Here is a 19,179-nt window from a genome sequence, read left to right as displayed (position 1 = left end):
CAGCCTCTGGATGTAATTTGCAGTCTTTCCCCTTTCCTTGCTTTTCTGCATGCTCACCATTGTCTCCAGTTTCTCTTTTCCGCCTAAACCTTCGTTTCACTTGTTTCTTACCAGACTCCCTATTGGAAGGGGTCAGCACCATGACAGGGGTTGCATTTTCAAGCTCATCTTCTGACAAATCATGCAAAGTAGTAGATCTAGACAAAGCGGTGAGCAAAGGAAAGGGATGGAAATGGTATGGGTGGGTGGAAAGAGAGAGACAGAAATCAGAAAAAAAGGGATGAAAAGGAAACATGAATTGTGATATGAGACTGAAAAACCAAAACAGAAATAAAACAGATCAAAAGGAAAAAAAACTAAAGTCTATGAAATTATGAACAGTGTTATGCAGAAGCAAGAACTACATGTTCTACATATTACTTAGTAAAGGCAATAACAAAGGAATATCAGTCTGATCAGATACGTTTTTCTCAGCACATACCTACAAATGTCCTGAGTGGAAGGGCAGACAGACAATCGTGACTGACTCCTGGGAGCTGTTCCTGTTGTAGGGCTGCTTGCCTGTTGAAATAAGTTAGACAGTTTGGAATCTTTGTCCATGAAATACATAGCAGATATTTTACTGCTTTGCCACATGATTACAAAATTAAAGTAACTGCTGCTGCTGCTGCTGTTCATAGCGTACTGCTGAACAAATGCAAGTTCAAAAATACAGGAAGCCTGACCAAAAGCAAAACCTATTTGTGGAACTAAATATGACTGAAGTGTTTCAGCTGTCATTTGCTTATGACTACTTCTTGTCACTGTTTGAGGAAGCAGCTTTCAACATCTGAGATTTCAATTTGGTTTCTATCTACCGTAAATGTCTGATGGGAAGGGATGCTGGTTTAATTTCATGCAGTAAAACAATCGTGATTATTCCTTTCAAAACAAAATGAAGAGCTTCTACATTATGCTCTAGAGTGATGAAGAACACAAAGTAAACCTATGCTGAGCAGCCTGAGGAAACTTCAAGAAAATTAAAGTATGTTTTAAAAGGTTTTTAAGGCAACTGCATCTTCAAGAAGAGCTGAAAAATGTTAATCCGATGAGCCCGGAAAGACCTATGTGCAGGCTGCAATTCTACAGAGCTGATCACATTTGCAAACAGCAGGAGAGAGAGAGAACATGTTTAGTATATCACATTTTGCTCTTAAGATTGTTGCTACAAATTGCAAACTCCATTGCTCAATACTTCTGCTGGAAACTTATTTTGAGGGCATTAACAGAAAACCCTTTCAATCTGTCTCACATTTTTTTTTCAGCAGCATAGCTGCACGGAATCCAAGTTTTAATCCAAAGCCTTGTGATTCTTCACTCACCTGGTACAGTATTGTGAGGAAATGTATAGCATTATTAAGGCGATAGCATTCCTATAAAATTCATGAGGACATTACCTTTCTGTATGGAACTCTGTGCCACTGTGAGTGCCACTACCAAATGGAGACAAAAGAATGGTCCGATCAGGATACCATCAGAGACTTAACAGCAACGCGTTTGCACTCAAACAATCTAGCTTTAGGAATTCAGGCACTCCTATTTACCTCATGATACGCTATCACAACAATAAAAATGTGACCAGTTGTTTACTACTACATACGCAAAATGAAACTTGGAGGTATGAAAATGAAACTAACATGAGAAATCAAACTGATAAAGCATTTGGGCACAATATTCAGAAGGTATTTCAATGCTTTGGTCCACCAGGCAATGGAGGAACACTAGAATATCTGCAGAACAAGTATCAATGAGAAAAAAACACATTCATACATCAAATATCCTTTTCTAAAAACAGCAAAGTATCACTTCACGTTCCCTGAAGGAATATGATTACACACACTATGAACAATTGGAATATGCATGGTTGGTACATATATATATATATGTGTGTGTATATATATATATATGTATATATATATATACACACACACACACACATAATCTTTTTCCACTTTAGCCTCTGTAATCTGTTTTAAGTGATTAGGCACACCTTAAGCTGTTTGCACAGCTACTTAAAGAGGAAAGATGACACGAGCATCAGATCTACCTTGTTGGACTACATGCTGATACAGTTTGAATAAATGTCCCTCCAGATAAAAAGCAGGTGAAGGACTGCTGAAGAAATCCAGCCCCAACTGAGGGTGGAGTACTGAATTTCATCCCTACTTCCCCTTTTCTAGGTTGTCATTTTATTTTCTTTCTACTTTGCAGCTGCAGGACTTTTATCAGTGCTTCTCCCTGGATCTGTATTACATGCAGTTCAAATATGATCTTCAGTTAGTGGTCAGGTTATGCCCACACCATAAAGGCAAGATTTACCCTTTGAATGGATACAGAGAAGATCAAAACAGCACAATAACGGTACTGTAGTTCTGCATAAGTTCAAGAACGTTCCAGCAGCTATTAAGGCAGGAAGTCAGCCTGGCAGTCCTTAAGAGGGTTGGATTCAAGCCAAGAATTAAAACAAATTGTTTGAAAAGCTTTTACACTTATTATTTGGGGCTGGAGACAGGTGGAAATCTAATTATTTTATGATAAAAATTACATTAGCAGCTTGATTGCTTAAATCTTACATTTCACTCTCAGCTGCACAGAGGTCTGGACAGTTTCAGCCCTGCTCAGTCACATTTACTTTCTAGTTCCCCTGCACTGGCATAATTACATTTTGTTCAGTTGCACGTAACTCAAAGGATGGTTTCTTTTCTTCTAAAACAATTTTCAACAAATTCCTGAAAAATGAATGCCTTTTGCTTATTTAATCCATATTGGAGCAAACCTGATGTATGAGCAGGCAGAGAGGTTATGTGCTGATTCAATACTCAGAAACAAAGCGAGAGAACTCCAACATGCCAAGTTACGTGTGAGATAATTCAGGTTCTCATCTCAAATCACATTCCATTCAGCAGGCATCTAAAACTTTTAAATACAAATGGTTTTATCTACTTTACAATAGCTTCTAATGGTAAAATGAGCTATGGAGTTATTTCCAAAACTGAAAACATTAACAAGTAGAACCTTTGTGCCTCGCAGGCACTGGGGGGAGGGTCTTATTTTACATCTAATTCCAGATTTATCCCTCTAAACTATACAGAAGCGGAAAGACCTGTTATTGTCAAGTCTGCTCACGCTACCACATGAATGCAATCACACTTAAGGACTTAAGTTGTTTTGAAAAACATATGAATTTCAGCTCAGCTGAAAGACCATTCCAGAACTTTACCCCAAATCTCTTTGCACTTTCAACCAACCCATATTCTGACAGCATGACCTGCACTGACATAGCACAGCACTGCACACATCATTAACTTGCTGCTGCCTTGGACTGCCTGATACACTGTGCTGCTACAAAAAGCAGCACTGAACAAGTTCATCACCCCCACTCATAATATATGCTTTTTGTTTTTTAATCATCTTTAGTGCTGGTCTCAGTAGCAAAATACAAAATTCTGTATCTGGTATCAAGTTTATTTTACAGGTGTATCGGTCAAACCATGATCATTTGTATATGGCCTGCTCATACCGTATCCATCTTGATAATGAGCTCTTATGGGAATGCATATATAACAGATGATGGAAACAGTCTCAGGCACACAGATTTCACTGTCAGAATCTCTACCACGTTGCTATATGACTATTTAGCACACTGAATATGTTCAGATACTCTATTCATTGAATAGAGGGATCAGATTGATGCTGTGGACTCCAATTCCACTTGGCAGACCGAACAGCGAATTCTTTTAGAAATAGTATTCCTTGAGCTGATGTCTATTTCAGACAGCAGTACTGTGATGCTCATCAGAATGGCAAAACTAAACTAGCACTGTACTGATTTTATCATAAACAAATTATACCAGTAGCATAATTAAGGGTGATAATTCAAAATAAACTTGTCTGACAATCCTATAAGCAAGACATCTCATCTCTCTATGACATCAACACAAGAAAGAAAACCTGAGGGATAAAACCAACTCCAGATGATTTGGTTTGGCAATTCAAAAATGCTGTCAGTAGAAATTTTCAGTCACCGCCTTCTGCTGTCTTGGCCAGTTGAGATGCATCAAGGATGTGCAATCCAGTTAATAAACATGAGATGGCGCTTATTCATAATTATTTTCAATATGTTCAACAGAAGTTGGTCATACGTTTTTCAAACACAACATTGGTAAAATGTGGCATTTTCAGGGCAAGCAAGATAATCATTTATTTCACCCAATGGGAATCTGATGCCACACTCATGTCTCTGTGTTAAAGGACTGCAGCAAAAACCCACATTGCTTTGTAATGGATGTCCAGAATCTGATAGAAGTTCCCAGTTAGTAACAGACAATGAAAGTCCTTACTGACCAACTACTGCTTAGCACTGCATATTGAACCTAGACCAGGAACAGGGATCGTACTCTTCTTTATGAGCAAAGGGCTCTTTGCAACTAACAGAAGAGCTCAGTAAAGAGATGTTTCACAAGTGCAAAGCATTCGTGTCTGAACAGAGGTAGGCTCTAAAATAACAATCCAGCTGACATCAAATGGCCTCACAGATACCCCCCGAAAGGTTGACAAATCTTCTAATGCCTCTGTTCTGAATAAGGAAGGCCAGAGGCATTTCAAAAAGCTGCTCAGCCTACAGCACCACTCGGGTAGAAAGTCACAGAAAATTGGCGGAGGTAGGGCAGGCAGGGAATATGACTAATGCTTTTATGCTCACACTAAGTGTGCTTTATAGCAGCAATGCATCACAGAATCCTCCAGATCCCACCTGCTAATACAGTTAAAAAGCTGAAGCTTTATCCTATTAAAATAATGGTACCCCAAGGAACAGATACCTTAGAAGATTATAGCAGTTTGCACAGCAATAAAGCTCAGCAGGAGATCCAGTCTGCATATTTACACCTGAAAATCCTACTTGGTAAACAATGTAGCTTTTTATAGAACACATCAGTCTTCATAAACTTTTTTAAGTTTATAAACTTTTAAAAGTTTGTAAGATAATACGGTAATTTCTCAGGTCTAAAAAGATCAAAACGATGGCTGAAATAACTCAGGCTCAAATCCTAACCCTACAGCCAGGTGTATTTTATAACATGTCTTCTGAGATTCCATTTCCATTTGGAATTGAAACTTATGCTGTTTTTCTTTCCCCCCTCTTCAGTAATTCAGAACGGAGCTCCTGCATTCAGATCTAGACATCATTACTGTCTGACTGATGGCTTTCCAGCAACCATTAAAGGAACTGGTAACTCAATTTGTTACATTTACTTTCACAACAAGGTTTGGTTTTGTCTTCTTTTTGGCATACTTCTTCTCTAGGTCTTTTATTTTCCTCCTGTCTTCTCTCCCCTCCTTCCATCAGCCTCTGAAGGCAAGGAATAAATAAAAAGTAACACAGAAAGAAATGAAATATAGTTATGATTGTGCTGACTGAAACTGTTCAGCTCCTCTGAAACTCACTGAGATCCTGTTATGGAAGAGTTTGAAATCTAAACCACTAAAGCAGGCTTACTTGCCACCAAAGTAAAATAAAAACCACAAGTGCCAAGTCTACCTTGTTGTTTAAAAAAAAAAAAAAGAAAAAGAAAAAGAAAAAGAAACTAACTAAGGGCAATTACAAATTCGACTTGTAGATTCAATGAGCTTCCACTCTTTTTTTCTTCTTCTGTCTTACTGAGCTGTGTTGACCTTTATTGTATACTTAGCAATTCTAATCAAAATGTTGTTCTTCCCAGAAGCTCTGGTAACAGGCTTTGAATTATCAGCTGGATTACAGTTTTCTTAAGTCTTTGTACTGCAGCTCTGCAATACTTTTGATTTATATTTCTCTTCATTCTTTTTAGGGATTTTTTTAGGCATTATTCCTTTGTTAGCAAAAAATATTATACAGATCCTAGAAAAACTTACACTATTCATTGATTCACCGAATTATGCAACTGAAACCCCAGAGGGAGCTGCTCTTTTTGCAGAAGGTGCAGAGCCCTGAAGTCAGCAGCTTTTGACTGCCTGCAAGGAGCTCAGTACAAATGTTGCCCAAGGAAAGGTGAAGCACAAAACATTCACCTCTTGCTACTGGATTTTATAGTATTTTACTTCCAAAGCAGCCAATATCAGTATTCACTGTTTAGAATTTTTTCTTTCATACAGAGTGTACATTTCTACATATCCCTCTACCTCCAGGACATAAAGCCTCAAAATATTTCTGTATACTAACTAAACAGCTTTCAATCATGTGGCACTCCTGCAATTCTCCCATGTGTGTACATGTAAGGATATCGTCATTATATTCAAACAACCTGGTGCGTTTATGTAATATTTATTTATTCTGGCCCTACGGAAGAAAGAGATCTAAATGTCCCAGAGCGAAAGAGCTGCTTAAAGAATATTTATATGACTAAGCCAAAAGATAGTGAAACCTTAACATATCATTTTAAAAAACAGAAGACACCATATTTTTTGCAGTACAAAAAGCTTCAGACTTTAAGCAAAAGAATACTTTATGTCAGTGTGGATGTAAAGTTTGCTTAATTGGATTATTCTTAGGACACAGCCCTGAAATGTGCTTTTGTGTGCCACCCCCTGTGAAAAAAATAAATGACATAACAAATTCCAGGACATATGGAGTTGGTATTTATAGATTGTAGCTCCTGTTAAAAACTGGCCAGTAAGTATATCTCATAACTTGAATGCCATACCTAATGGAAACAAATCATAGCTACTTCACCTGTTATTGCATTGCATAGGACAGGGTTGAAGTTGGTTATAAAACACTGTCATCTCTCCATCTACAGAAGTGGAAATTACATAGGCATAATGCATGAAGAAGACCAGTACTGACATAAAATTTGCAGTTCTTAACACATTTCAAATATACATCCAGTTCTATCAGGATGAGCTGGTGAGGTTCATTTAGGGAAACTCCAGTGTAAACTGCTGGTAAGAATTATGACTTGAGAAAACAGAATCTGTATGAAATATTACACTGGTTTTTTTTGCATGCACTCCTTTTCACTAGAGCACTAGTTTAAAACAGGTCAACCGTATCCTTTTGTTAAGCTTACTGCAACTTGACAATGAATTCCATGGACAAGCCACAAAGCATTCTGTTGTTAAAGAAGTCACACGTTTGCATTTAATAGGAAAAAAATCAGCAATAATTTTAAGCTGTTGCACCTCATTCTTGTTTTTGTCTTTTCCACTCTATGTTTTGATGAACAAAACACTCTTCACTAACTTGTTTGCTCTGCACTGCTGTTTTCTACAGTAATAGAATCATAATGAGAGTTAAGAGCTAAGCAAGTCTCCACCTTTGAAAATAATGATTTTGTTTATGAGCAAGAAGAATCATTTAGATGACTAACATAACATTTACACTCAAATTTTAATGCCAGTTTTGTATACATTATATTATTCATTGTAACAGTGCTTTTGAAGGCTGACATTTTGCACTTTACAAGAATAAGGACTTGTTTGTTCTTGGCTTATTTTCTTTTTTAAAAGCTCTAGGTTTTCTCTCAGTTCTGTTAAGATAGAACCTCACATCAATTTTATACCAACTTACTAGATTATTTTAAAATAAAGTAAGTAAAGAAAAAATATGAGTTACACTTTGAAAGGACTTAAAATAGGGAATCTGTGGCAATCTGAAGAGAATTGCCACTTATGAGTGGTGTGAGACTGGCAAAGAATAGGAAGAATGGTATAAATTGATTTGATTTTAGCTGTACAGTCCCCTGTATCAAAATGCAAGGGGCCACACAATTACTCTTTAGGATTCCGTCATGCAACAGTTACCCTGGAACAGTCCTCTCTCACAATCTGAGCACCTCAAAACAGTAAACTGGCAACAATACATACTTCATCTAAAACTTTGTATCACTGAGAGGAGCCAGACCTGACATAAGAAATCATTGCACAGAGTGGAGACAAACATATAGTGGAACCAATTCTTGCCTTTTTTCACTTTCTCTGTTGGTTTTCATATATTAAATCAGACTAATGAATGTCACAATAATGACTATTCCAGAACAGCCATCTCACTGACGTAAATTAACTGAATTTTATTACATAGATGCTTCAGAGACTGGTAAACAAGAAGTGTACTGACACCTGCTTTTGAGAAACACTTGATCTTAAACATAAAATTGCTCCAAGTCTGAGCTTTGCTGAAAAATAAGCCTAAAGCTCCCAACAGAGAACTGGAAATTCGAAATTCTCCTCTAAGGAGCTCTCGATTTGTACTTAACATGCAGAAAGATAATTACAACGTGCTAGAAATGTTTCTTCCAGAAAGCATTTTAACACAACCAGGCAGCCTCACAAACACATGCAAGCGTAACTTCTATGGGGCTGCAATTCAACCACAACAAGTTTTCCACTTGTTAATCACAACAGAAAAATGAATCTACCAGATCCTTCTCAGACTAGATTTCCTCTTAAGTTACTTACACATAAGCAATTTACTGAGAAAAGCTACAATACACGGGACTAACTAGTGGCAAATAGCTAATGAACAAATTATTATTCTTTTTTTTTTTTTTAAATTTATTTACTTGAAAGTTAAAACACACCTAGAGAAAATAATTCTAATTCAGAAATCCAGAACAGTTTATAAGACTAACTGTGGGCGATAGGTGGGAGAGAAAGTAAAAAAATAAACCAGGAAAGGTTGTTCATAACACACATTCAATACTTCTGTTTCTTTTACAATAGGTAAGCTTTGAAAGCCACGATCAGTAATTCAGGCTCCACCTCATCACTGAAAGATAATATGAAATGGAGATCAGTTCCAAATACAATCCATGAATCCCAGTGCTAGCCAGGAAGAAGGCAAGACCACCTGTTTATTGATATGTTGAGTCTATAGAAAACGTCTAGGTTATTACCAGAAGTGCAAAACAAGCCAGACACCAACACACTTTCCTTATTATCTTTGCTTGGAAAGCCAACTCAAGTACTTGCTTTTGGAATCCCAGGGCAGTTTTAATGAGGTGTAGGCTGAAGATAATGAGCGAATATCTCAGATGGATATTCACAGAGGACAGCCACAGCTGCCTGTCAATCAGAAGCACTATGGCAGAGGCAGAGTATGGAGGGTACAAAATCGTGTGAGATTACTTTTAAAAACCTGCGGTTAACTCAGTGGTTACCACACAAGTGGTCAAAGAAATGTGCTGAAGAAGCACACAGAGATGGATGAGCAAATCCATCTGGAGAAATGCTCTCGCTCCCACTGAATAAAGCAGTGCTGGTAAGGCACCCTTCCAATAGTCAAAGCAAGCATATAAACAGGAGGGGGAAAGGCTGTTTACGAGGGTGGGTAATGATAGGACAAGTGGGAATGGTTTTAAACTGAGACAGGTGAGGTTTAGGTTAGATATTAGGACGAATTTTTTCACTCAGAGGGTGGTGACACACTGGAATGGATTGCCCAGAGAGGTTGTGGATGCCCCATCCCTGGATGCATTCAAGGCAAGTCTGCATGTGGCTCTGGGCAGCCTGGTCTGGTGGTTGGTGACCCTGCATGTAGCAGATGATCACTGTGGCCTGTTTCAACCCAGGCCATTCTATGATTCTATGAACAGGAGCACCAAAGCACCACTCTGTTCTAGAGGGACAAGGGACAGCCCAAGGTCAAGGCCTACCATGCTTCATTTTCAGTGTTCATGTACTTTTGCTCACAAATAAAATAGCACGTAGCTCTGTTCTGCATCTGGCAAATACAAACATAGGATTTTGCTTTTCTTCTGCCCTCATGATAAAGTACTCTATTACATAAAAAAAAACAACCCACAGTTAGAGCTACCTACCTTCACAGTTATATGAAAATCATTTGCAAACTACTGGCATAAATTAATGCTAGAACATGTACAGATAAACATTGCCCAGCTATTGTTTTCTTTACTTTGGACTTTGCAAATAATCATGTGTTGAAATTATATCTAAACGTATTAGAATCCATCCTCATATCTGCCTAGATTACTGAAATTTCTTATCAGGGAGGTCTTAAAAACATCCTATAGTGGCACTCTCAATGGACAGCAAAAGTGAATTGTAAGACTTAAGTGTTGATATTTTTACTCATCTGAGGAATGGTAGATTTTAAAATCCATGGATTAAATAGGTACATAATAACTAGTATCTGGTAAATAGTAAACTAAACCAAAGCTATTCCTTCTCATTATGTCCGGATAAGAGATATTCAATGTCCATCAACTCAGTTTAATCTGTAACACCATGCAATTCAGACTTAATGTACCTAGTGTGTAGAACTGCCTGAGCATATTCTACAAACACATACAACAGAAGTAGATTGAGTTAACTGCATGCATGAAAATCCAGCTCATTAAAATGCCACTTAAAAAGCTGCAAACACTTCTAATAAGGATCTATACTGATTTCTGCAGAAGATACTTCAAAATAAATGACACTGCTGTGTCTCATATTGGTGAATATATATATATGATTTGCTACAGTGTAACATGTACCACTGAAATTTGTAGAAAATCCCCATCATTTTACAGCAACTATAACTATAGACACGCATTTAAAACTCTTATTGAAAATAACACATATAATTGACTGAGATCAAATTTGAAAGTATACATACTTTTTTTAAAAAGGCAAATCCGGAGGAGATTAGGCCACATTCTACAGCAGACTAGATATAATCACATTTATCCTTCCCTTCTTTTTAAAATCTTCTTCTCGGTGTAAATGAGCAGAACCTAACATACACTTAGTTTCTTTAGGTAAGAAATCTTATCTTTTTAGGGCTCTGCAAAGTAAACATTTTCCTGTGCACCCTGCTGACAATGTTGTAGGGGAGGCAAAATATTACACTGGAGGCAAAATATTTCATCTTCAAATGCAAACATAAAACATGGCAGATAAAGAGATTGGGATTCCAAGATAGTGAGTTTTGAGCTTTTACCTCATCTAAATCTTGGCTTTCTGGAATAGATGTAAGCCACATCTGAACCAAAAACACACAAAAATGGGATTACAAAGGACTGCAGTCCAAATCTCATTTTACTGTTCCTTCCATCTTCCCTTCTCTATTACCTAGAAACTAAAAACATCTGGATATAAAGTCCTAACTTCATCAAAGCACAATCTCTGTAAAAGGAATTCAGAATTCACACATAACACCTATTGTTACTTGAGTGGGTGGAGCAGACGGAGAAACATCAACAGGTAATTCTACTTTAAGCCAAGTGTTAATGTAAGTTTTAGCAACTGGAGAAGGGAGGCAAAAAATGCACTTGTTATTTACTTATTATTCCTACATACCACAGTAAGGACTAATTGGATATTTATTCTTTATGATGGATTTTACTTGGTAATCACAATAGTATGCCGCAAAAAAAAAATAAAACATCATGTTTATAAAGGATACATCAGAATATGCATATATTAGTTAAATAGAGTACTATACTGTATTTAATCCACTTAGTGGTTTTTGAATTTTTCATAAAGGCAAGAGATTTCACATACCTTTGAAATATTACTTGATCGACTCGTGGAACGCCCTGGGGATTTGTCATTCTGGAAAAGATAATTAGATGAAAAAAAATTATGCCATGCAAATTTTACTTAAGAAGAAGTACTCTTCTTGTGATTGCAAATATACAGTTTCTCTGCTTTCAGTTTGGTCACCAACTGCACAGTGGAAGACAGTTCAACACCCAAACCATTACAATATTTAGGCGACTTACACCAGTATAGCAGAAAGACATGCTGCAAGAAATGAATGTTAGCAACTAATTTACTGTTGCCCTCTTTTGTTGGTGGTTGTGATTTTTTAAAACAGCATTGTGATTAATGCATCATCGTGGCCTGTCATGAAAACTGCTACTCTTGTATGAACAGAAATGCAGTGTGACAAAGAATAAAATCCACCTACTTACACTGGACACAGACCTACTCAAAAAGTTGAACCTGCCATTCAGGTAGATTAAACAGCACTATATACGACTTTTTGGTCAGACATATTTGACGAACAAAAATTGTAGCTACTGGTACATATGGTTCAATTTAACATTCACTCTTCCATCCTCTCACCTCCACAAAAATTACACACGCAGAGCAAAGCAAGAGTCTGAAATCCACTAAGGAAGTATACATTGAATAGCTACATTTCTACAGCACAACCTTTCCCCCCCGCAACTCCCTCTGGTAATTCAAATGAAGTGAAGCAATGGTACAATTATATCATCAATATTTATGCTTCTCCAACAATGGTTCAGTATTTCAGCTGAATACATTACTATTTCAGTTAAAAAAATATTTTGGAAAGAATGTTCATCCCCATGGTAAATTCATGTCATCTTATGGTAATTATAGAAATGCTTCTCTCAGCAATGAAAATATGGTTCAAGCACTGAAGAGAAACATCTATAAAAACAAAATGTATTTTTACCTAGTTGAATCAGATATTATTCATCCAAGACTGTTAGACTGTGTACTGGGAGAGGGGCACAAAAACCAAAGCAGAGTGTTCACCCTTGCAGTTTAATTAGCAATGCATGCATCACTGTAGCAGGCAGACAAATCAGGGAGTAATTTCCTATGTATACGTCAATAAAAGCCTTATAATGATCCATCTCTCCTCATCTTTCATTTAAAGAGTGAAAGAAAAATACAGGAGCTGCCCATTAAAACGTTTAAATTTCCTTCATTTATAATGCACATTTCTGGTCTAAAAATAGGTATTTCCCTGTTAATTTGTAGCACAGAACAGTTATGCAATGGCAAAAGTTGAAAAAATAAGGAAAAAAAGAAGCTTAGGCAATTTATCAGTAAACTATTTAGTAAACTATTTTTATATTAAAAGAGTTACTTCAATCTCACAACTCCAGTAAGCACACACAAATGAAAACCAAACACAGTTGCACAACAATTTATTAGTCTCTACAGAAAATTTCAAACCTACTTGCTGTTTCATATTTATCTACTGTGTTTCTCTTCCTCAAGACCATAGGCAGCTTATGTTTTTGTTCCGTCCTTTAGCATCATCGATCTTTTATACAGGAGATATTAATATGCTTCACTCTTTTCACTTTATCTTCGCTAGCAGTAAGTAGCACTACATATTCCTGCTCTCAGAAAACCAGCATCACTGAACTACCTGACCATACATCATTCCTCATTTTATTCTCATATGCAGGCTTCTTCGCAGGATTTAAACACTTTCAGGTTAAACTGTCAGAGTATCTTTTTGCTGTTGTTGTTGTTCTTATTTAATTCTTCCTGGAAAGGAAAAATTCAAGTTATCAGGCATCCATTCTATCTTGTCCTTGAGGCTGGCCTTGCTTTGAGCAGGGAACTGAACCAGATGACTCCTGACCTGACATATTCTTTGATTTTATTGTTACTTCTGTGATATGTTATGCGCTGTAGCTTTGGCATATATGCTTAATAAATTACCATTTTCTTATACTTTCTAGACAATATTCAATAAATTCACTTTTGAATGTCTTCATATATATCCATTAAAAATATACTTCATATTTTCTGGGTTAATGTTCAGAGAAGCTCAGATTTGACCTCAAAATAACCAAAGTTACAGACCCATGAAATTAACTCCCCTTTCACTGCTAGGAAATATGAATGGGGTTCGTAGTTGAGAAACTCCCTGCTGAAAGTATGCAACCTTTATCCTCCACCACTAAGGCTAAAGAAATACTTTGTACTTTCTGACAGTGTTGTGAACTCTGGAAGCCTAACTTCCTCTCTTTTAATTGTCAGCAAAGGTTCACTTCTAAATCCTGTTCCCTGGCTGCAGCTCTCCAGGATTTTCACATGATGCATTCTTCACTATGGCATATATCTCCATTACTTCAGTTGCAACAAGCTCCAGATCCTCCAAGTGACAATTCCAGCATCCAAACCGCAAAGTACCAGCCATCTGCTGAATGGTCTAATTGAGAGAAAGAATGCTGGCGTTCTTTCAAGACCAAAAAACAACACTTTTTGTCATAATCCCCCATTTCCGGCATTTCATGGCAATTTATCCCAAAGAGGATAAAAAAATAAAAAAATAAATAAAAATTGCAGTAACTAAACATAAATTGAAGATAGAATTCCTCATTCACTTTCACAATGAAGCTACATGATTGCTTGTACAAGGAAAACACAGAACAGTTATTTCTTTTGAAATTCTGTCTTTAAAGAATGCCTGTGTGCTTCTATTACAATGACTTCTTTTTATGAAATATATCATTAAGAACAATTGATTTATCTTCCTAACATCAGTGAAGAACTTTCTGCACTGAAGATTGTTTTTCTTGCAGGCTTGCTAAACAGTGATAATAAAAGTTGCTTTCCCACACATTATTATTTTACATTTGAGAGGTTATACATTGAGAGGATGGAAATGAGTAAGTGATATAAGAGATCAATTTTTCTTTCTTTTTTAATGTAAGAAATAATTGATCTCTCTTCTTTTGAAGCAAATAACTCACTACTTTGATACATATATAGGGTTTATTCACTAAGAAGTTAAACGTTAATGTCAAACCACCTACAAGGTCATTAGACAAAAAGCCCACACAGAAGGTTAACATTAGAAGACTGAAGGTCCATACCATACACCACTGCTGTAAAGAAACAGCTGATCTTCATAAATAAAGCTTCCTAGGAAGCCAAAAGCACTTCAAAAACTCCATTCTGGCTGTCATCTGTGGAAACAATTTAATCCATCATGACATAAAGCAGTTACCTAGAAGTACTATCCTATAAGTTGCTTATTTTCCATTCTATTTGCACAATATATAGCATACATATGGGTAGAAGAGTAGCTAACCATCATATAGCAACTTCCCTATTAGTGGGCTTTTGGGTTGCCCTTCAGAAGTATCATGTAGAGATGCATTACTTGCCATATTCTCTGACTCCTTTGGCTGCAATAATAATCACATTCACAAAATTACTTGGGTTGGAAGGGACCCTAAGGATCATCAAGTTCCATCCTCCTGTAACAGGCAGGGCCTGACAGATACTGGATCAAGTACTAGATCAGCTGCCCAGGGCTCCATCCAACCTGGCATTAAACACCTACAGGGACAGGACATCCTCAGCATCTGGGCAGCCTGTTTTAGCACCTCACCACTCTCTGTAAAGAACTTCCCCCTGACATCTAATCTAAATCTCCCTTCCTTTAGTTTTAAATTATTCCCTCTTGTCCTATCACTATCTACCCATGCAAAAAACTTATTTCCCTCCTGTTTATAATCTCCCTTTCAATACTGGAAAGCCATAATAAGGCCTCCCCACAGCCTTCTCTTTCCCATCCTGAATGAGCCCAGTTCCATCAGCTTGCCTTCACAGGAGAGGTGCTTCAGCCCTTAAATAATCCCTGTGGGCGTCCTCTGGACCCATAACATTTTATGAAATTATTTTCTTTATCAGCATTTTTTCCTTTAAAGAGAAACCTGTAATTCCAATAGCATGACACAGGCATATGACAGAGTTACCACATCTGCTTCTTCTAAAGGTATTTCCAGAGCATTTGGGTCCTTTTCTCTCTTACTTTACATCACATCAGTCTCACTGGAGACAACGTAGCAGCTTACTTGTAGCACAAGCTGATAACAAGCATGAGACATATCCTGGAAACGGATACAATATCCTCTTAATTTGAAAATGCTAATTGCATTTTAATGAGGCTCAGAACAATTTTTCTCACAGGACCTACAAGATCATCCAGTCCAACCGTTCTCCCATTACCGTAGCTACAGCAAACCACTAAACCATATCTTGTGGCTCCTCCATCCAGACGCTTCTTGAACACTGCCACGGATGGCGACTCCAGCACCTCCCTGGGCAGCCATTCCAGTGCCTGACCACTCTCGGAGAGAAAGAGTTCCTTCTTAGTGTCTAGTCTAAACCTCCTCTGGTACAAGGAAGTGGAGCTGTGAGGCACTCAGCATACACTTAGACAGTAAGCAACACACACAGCCTCTGGTGCCAGTGGATCCTTCTACCTCCTTGGATGCAAGGCAATGAATGTATTTTTGCTGTAAACACTCATGTTTACTGTATCACTTTTTTCACACAAAAATACAGTAACAAAATAAGGCTTAACATCACTGAGTCTACATTCACACTATTTAAGTCAAATTTCTTGGAATTTCACTCTACTTCTACATTTGCCTATATTCACAAATCATATTTCTCTTTAGTTTACTTCTCCTACATTTTGCACATATTCTCAGTGCTCCTGGCATCTGTTTTGTTGTTGCTCTTTCAATTTTTTTTAAGAAACATATTCAGATAATAAATTTTCACTTTCTGCCTGTATCAATAAATTTTCCCCTTAAAAATACAGGGAAGATTCCAATTTCACAGGACTTGGCACAAAATGACCAAATATCCTCACTGTCTGATCTTGTTAGCTGAGCAGCAAGGTCCTGTCTTTATCCAGGGCTGACCACAGAGATAAAAATTATGAAGTGTGGAATGAAGGACAAGTGAAACTTGCCACTACTTACTTCTTAAAAAGACACAGAGGAAGAACCAAAGGGACATCATTTACTGGGGAAATAGTGGTGGTAGGTGTATGGCTGGATTAAATCACAGAATGGTATGGGTTGGAAAGGCCCTATAAGATCATCTACTTCCAACCCTCTTACCCCCCCCCCCCCCCCCCCCCCAGCAGGGACACCTTTCTCTAGACCAGGTTGCTCACAGCCCCTTCCAGCCTGGCCTTGAATGCTTCCAGGGAGGGGGCGTTCACAGCTTCACTGGACAACCTGTTCCAGTGTCTCACCACCCTCACAGGAAAGAATTTCTTTCTGATATTTCTGATATCTAGTCTACCCTCTTCCAGTTTAAAACCATTTCTCTTCATCCTGCCACTACCTGCCCATCAAAAAAGTTCCTCCCCAGCTTTCCAACAGGCTGCCTTCAGGTCCTGGAAGGCTGCTATAAGGTCCCTCTTTCTCTTCTCCAGACTGAAGAGCCCCAGCTCCGTCTGTCTGTCCTCATAGTGGAGGTGCTCCAGCCATCTGATCATCTTTGTGGCCTTCCTCTGGATCTGCTCCAACAGCTCCATGCTGGGGGCTCCAGAACTAGATGCAGTACTCTAAGTGGGGTCTCACAAGGGAAGCGTTGAGGGGCAGAATCACTTCCTTCAACCTGCTGGTCACACTTCTCTTGATGCAACCAAGGATATGGTTAACCTTCTGGGCCACAAACATCTTTTCAAATCCTGGTGATTCTATGAATTTAAAAACCAGTCTATATAGAATGACATACATAAGTACAACAAAGGTGAATGGAATACTACTTACAGATAGAATTAAATGAGAAATGCAGTGAGGGATCATGTAACTAACTAAATCTGGAGAAGCTAGTGATAAATAAAGATTATTCTTAAAAAAGAAAAAAAAACAGTAAAAAGCAAATTAAAGGGAAAAGTAAAAAGGAGAAAATAAAAAAAATAAATGTACAAAAATATCACTAATTTTACCTGTCATGTCACGATATGGAATGACAAAAAGTGAATTTTTCCCCATGCATAAAAGCATTTAGAAGACCATGCTCCTTAGAGTCAAAAGAGTATTCTGCAGGGATGGAGAGTAATTGCATCGATTCATTACTGCCAGCTCATGGCCAGAAAATATTGAGTCTATACATACTCAAATACAAGACTCTAACTTCTCTGATATATAGTTTCAATAGAAGATTTATCTGTCACACTTACAATTAAAACTCATCCTACAGACACCTTCCTAACATTTCTGTTACACTGTTCTTTGCTGATACTTCTATTCAGCAAAAATTGAGTGTTTTATTATTATAATATCAATGTCTAACTACAGCCTATTTAATGTCTATCATTTTACTATATTAATCAGAATACTTCAGTTATAACTGATAGAATTTAAGAAAGATTTCCACATGTCAAAACCACCCTCTACTTGGTTGATAATATCTAAATCACCTGGCAATGATATACAGCCTGTGTGATTGCACTAATACATGATTCACATTCACTTATTACTAGAGACATGTTATGAGAAATGTGTTTGGGCGTTGTTGGTAAAGACACCTCACCTATGAAAACTGCAAATACTATTTTTAAATCATTTTTCCTTGGAATTAATCAGCTACAGAAAATGAAGACAACCACCAATTTTTTTCTCTCTGCATACAAATATAACAAATGGTCTGGAGCTTGTAATTCGTCACTGTTTTCCTAATACCTGACAGTCAGTTTAATGTTGTTTTATCACTGCTACATAGGTGTGACATATATGTTACTAAACAAATCTCTTTCAAATATTGTCCAGTGACAATAATAAGGCAATGTGACAATGAAATAAGTCGAGTTTTTACTTATCACTTAAATTCACAGCATATAATTACTTTTAAATAGGTCTGACCTATGGAAAAAGAAAGTGAAACAGAATCACTACGAGATCAAAATATCAGTTTATCTCTCTTCTATGATGAACAAAAATGCAACACAAACTTGCAGTTTCACTGCAGCTTTCTTGAACTATTATTTACACATATTTCTGTCACTTACTGATAACATATTTAATCATTTTCATCTCTGATCAATAAACAGTGATTTTTATTCATTGCTATCAGGAACTGATTTATAGATACTATATTTTCCAAAGCTCATAGCATAATAAAATTTAGCTTTTTTGTAAGTCTGAGGAAGCTCACTCAGGGGCTTCCTCATTAAGATGAAGATGACAATCTTTTCATTGCCATATTGAACTCCAATCAAAGGCAATTCAATTATCAAGCTGATTACTTTTTTCTGCTATGTAAGACATCCATTCCTCATCTGTTGAAATGTTTCCCCAAACATCTGGTCCATGCAATGATCCTGTCTTGCATGAACACTTTTGGTGGTCAGAACACATTTTTTTTGTTTCATTTTGTTTTTTTGCTTTTTTAAAAATAGATACAGACAATTGTCTGTGGACCATGTCATCCAAACTTGAATTCCCAGTATGATATGCATTCCATCTTTTTATTTGTTAAGTATCAATATATTCAAATTCTTTAATGAAAAAACAGACTAATTTCTTCCACAGGCCAGAATTCAAAGGCCACTATCTTGTCTGCCAGTTACTGTGATCTGCTGGATCGTAGCCAATTAATATCAGAGATTAAAGGCTCCGGCTGTCCAAG

General features: G+C 37.2%; 1 protein-coding gene across 5 annotated transcripts in view; it reads right to left on the bottom strand.

Moving 5' to 3' along the window:
* Positions 1-19,179, bottom strand: part of MARCHF1 (membrane associated ring-CH-type finger 1) — a 204,377-nt gene that overhangs the window by 34,341 nt on the left and 150,857 nt on the right. For all 5 annotated transcript variants that reach the window (XM_072334317.1, XM_072334319.1, XM_072334316.1 and 2 more), the window contains 2 exons: positions 11,521-11,571; positions 482-561 (listed from right to left, as the gene is read on the bottom strand). In XM_072334317.1, the coding sequence (XP_072190418.1) occupies positions 482-561; positions 11,521-11,571 (131 nt within the window). The remainder of the gene's footprint in view (positions 1-481; positions 562-11,520; positions 11,572-19,179) is intronic.

The sequence above is a fragment of the Excalfactoria chinensis genome, chromosome 4 (genome assembly GCF_039878825.1).
Source record: "Excalfactoria chinensis isolate bCotChi1 chromosome 4, bCotChi1.hap2, whole genome shotgun sequence".
NCBI lineage: Eukaryota > Metazoa > Chordata > Aves > Galliformes > Phasianidae > Excalfactoria > Excalfactoria chinensis.
This window is presented reverse-complemented; position numbering and strand designations above follow the sequence as displayed.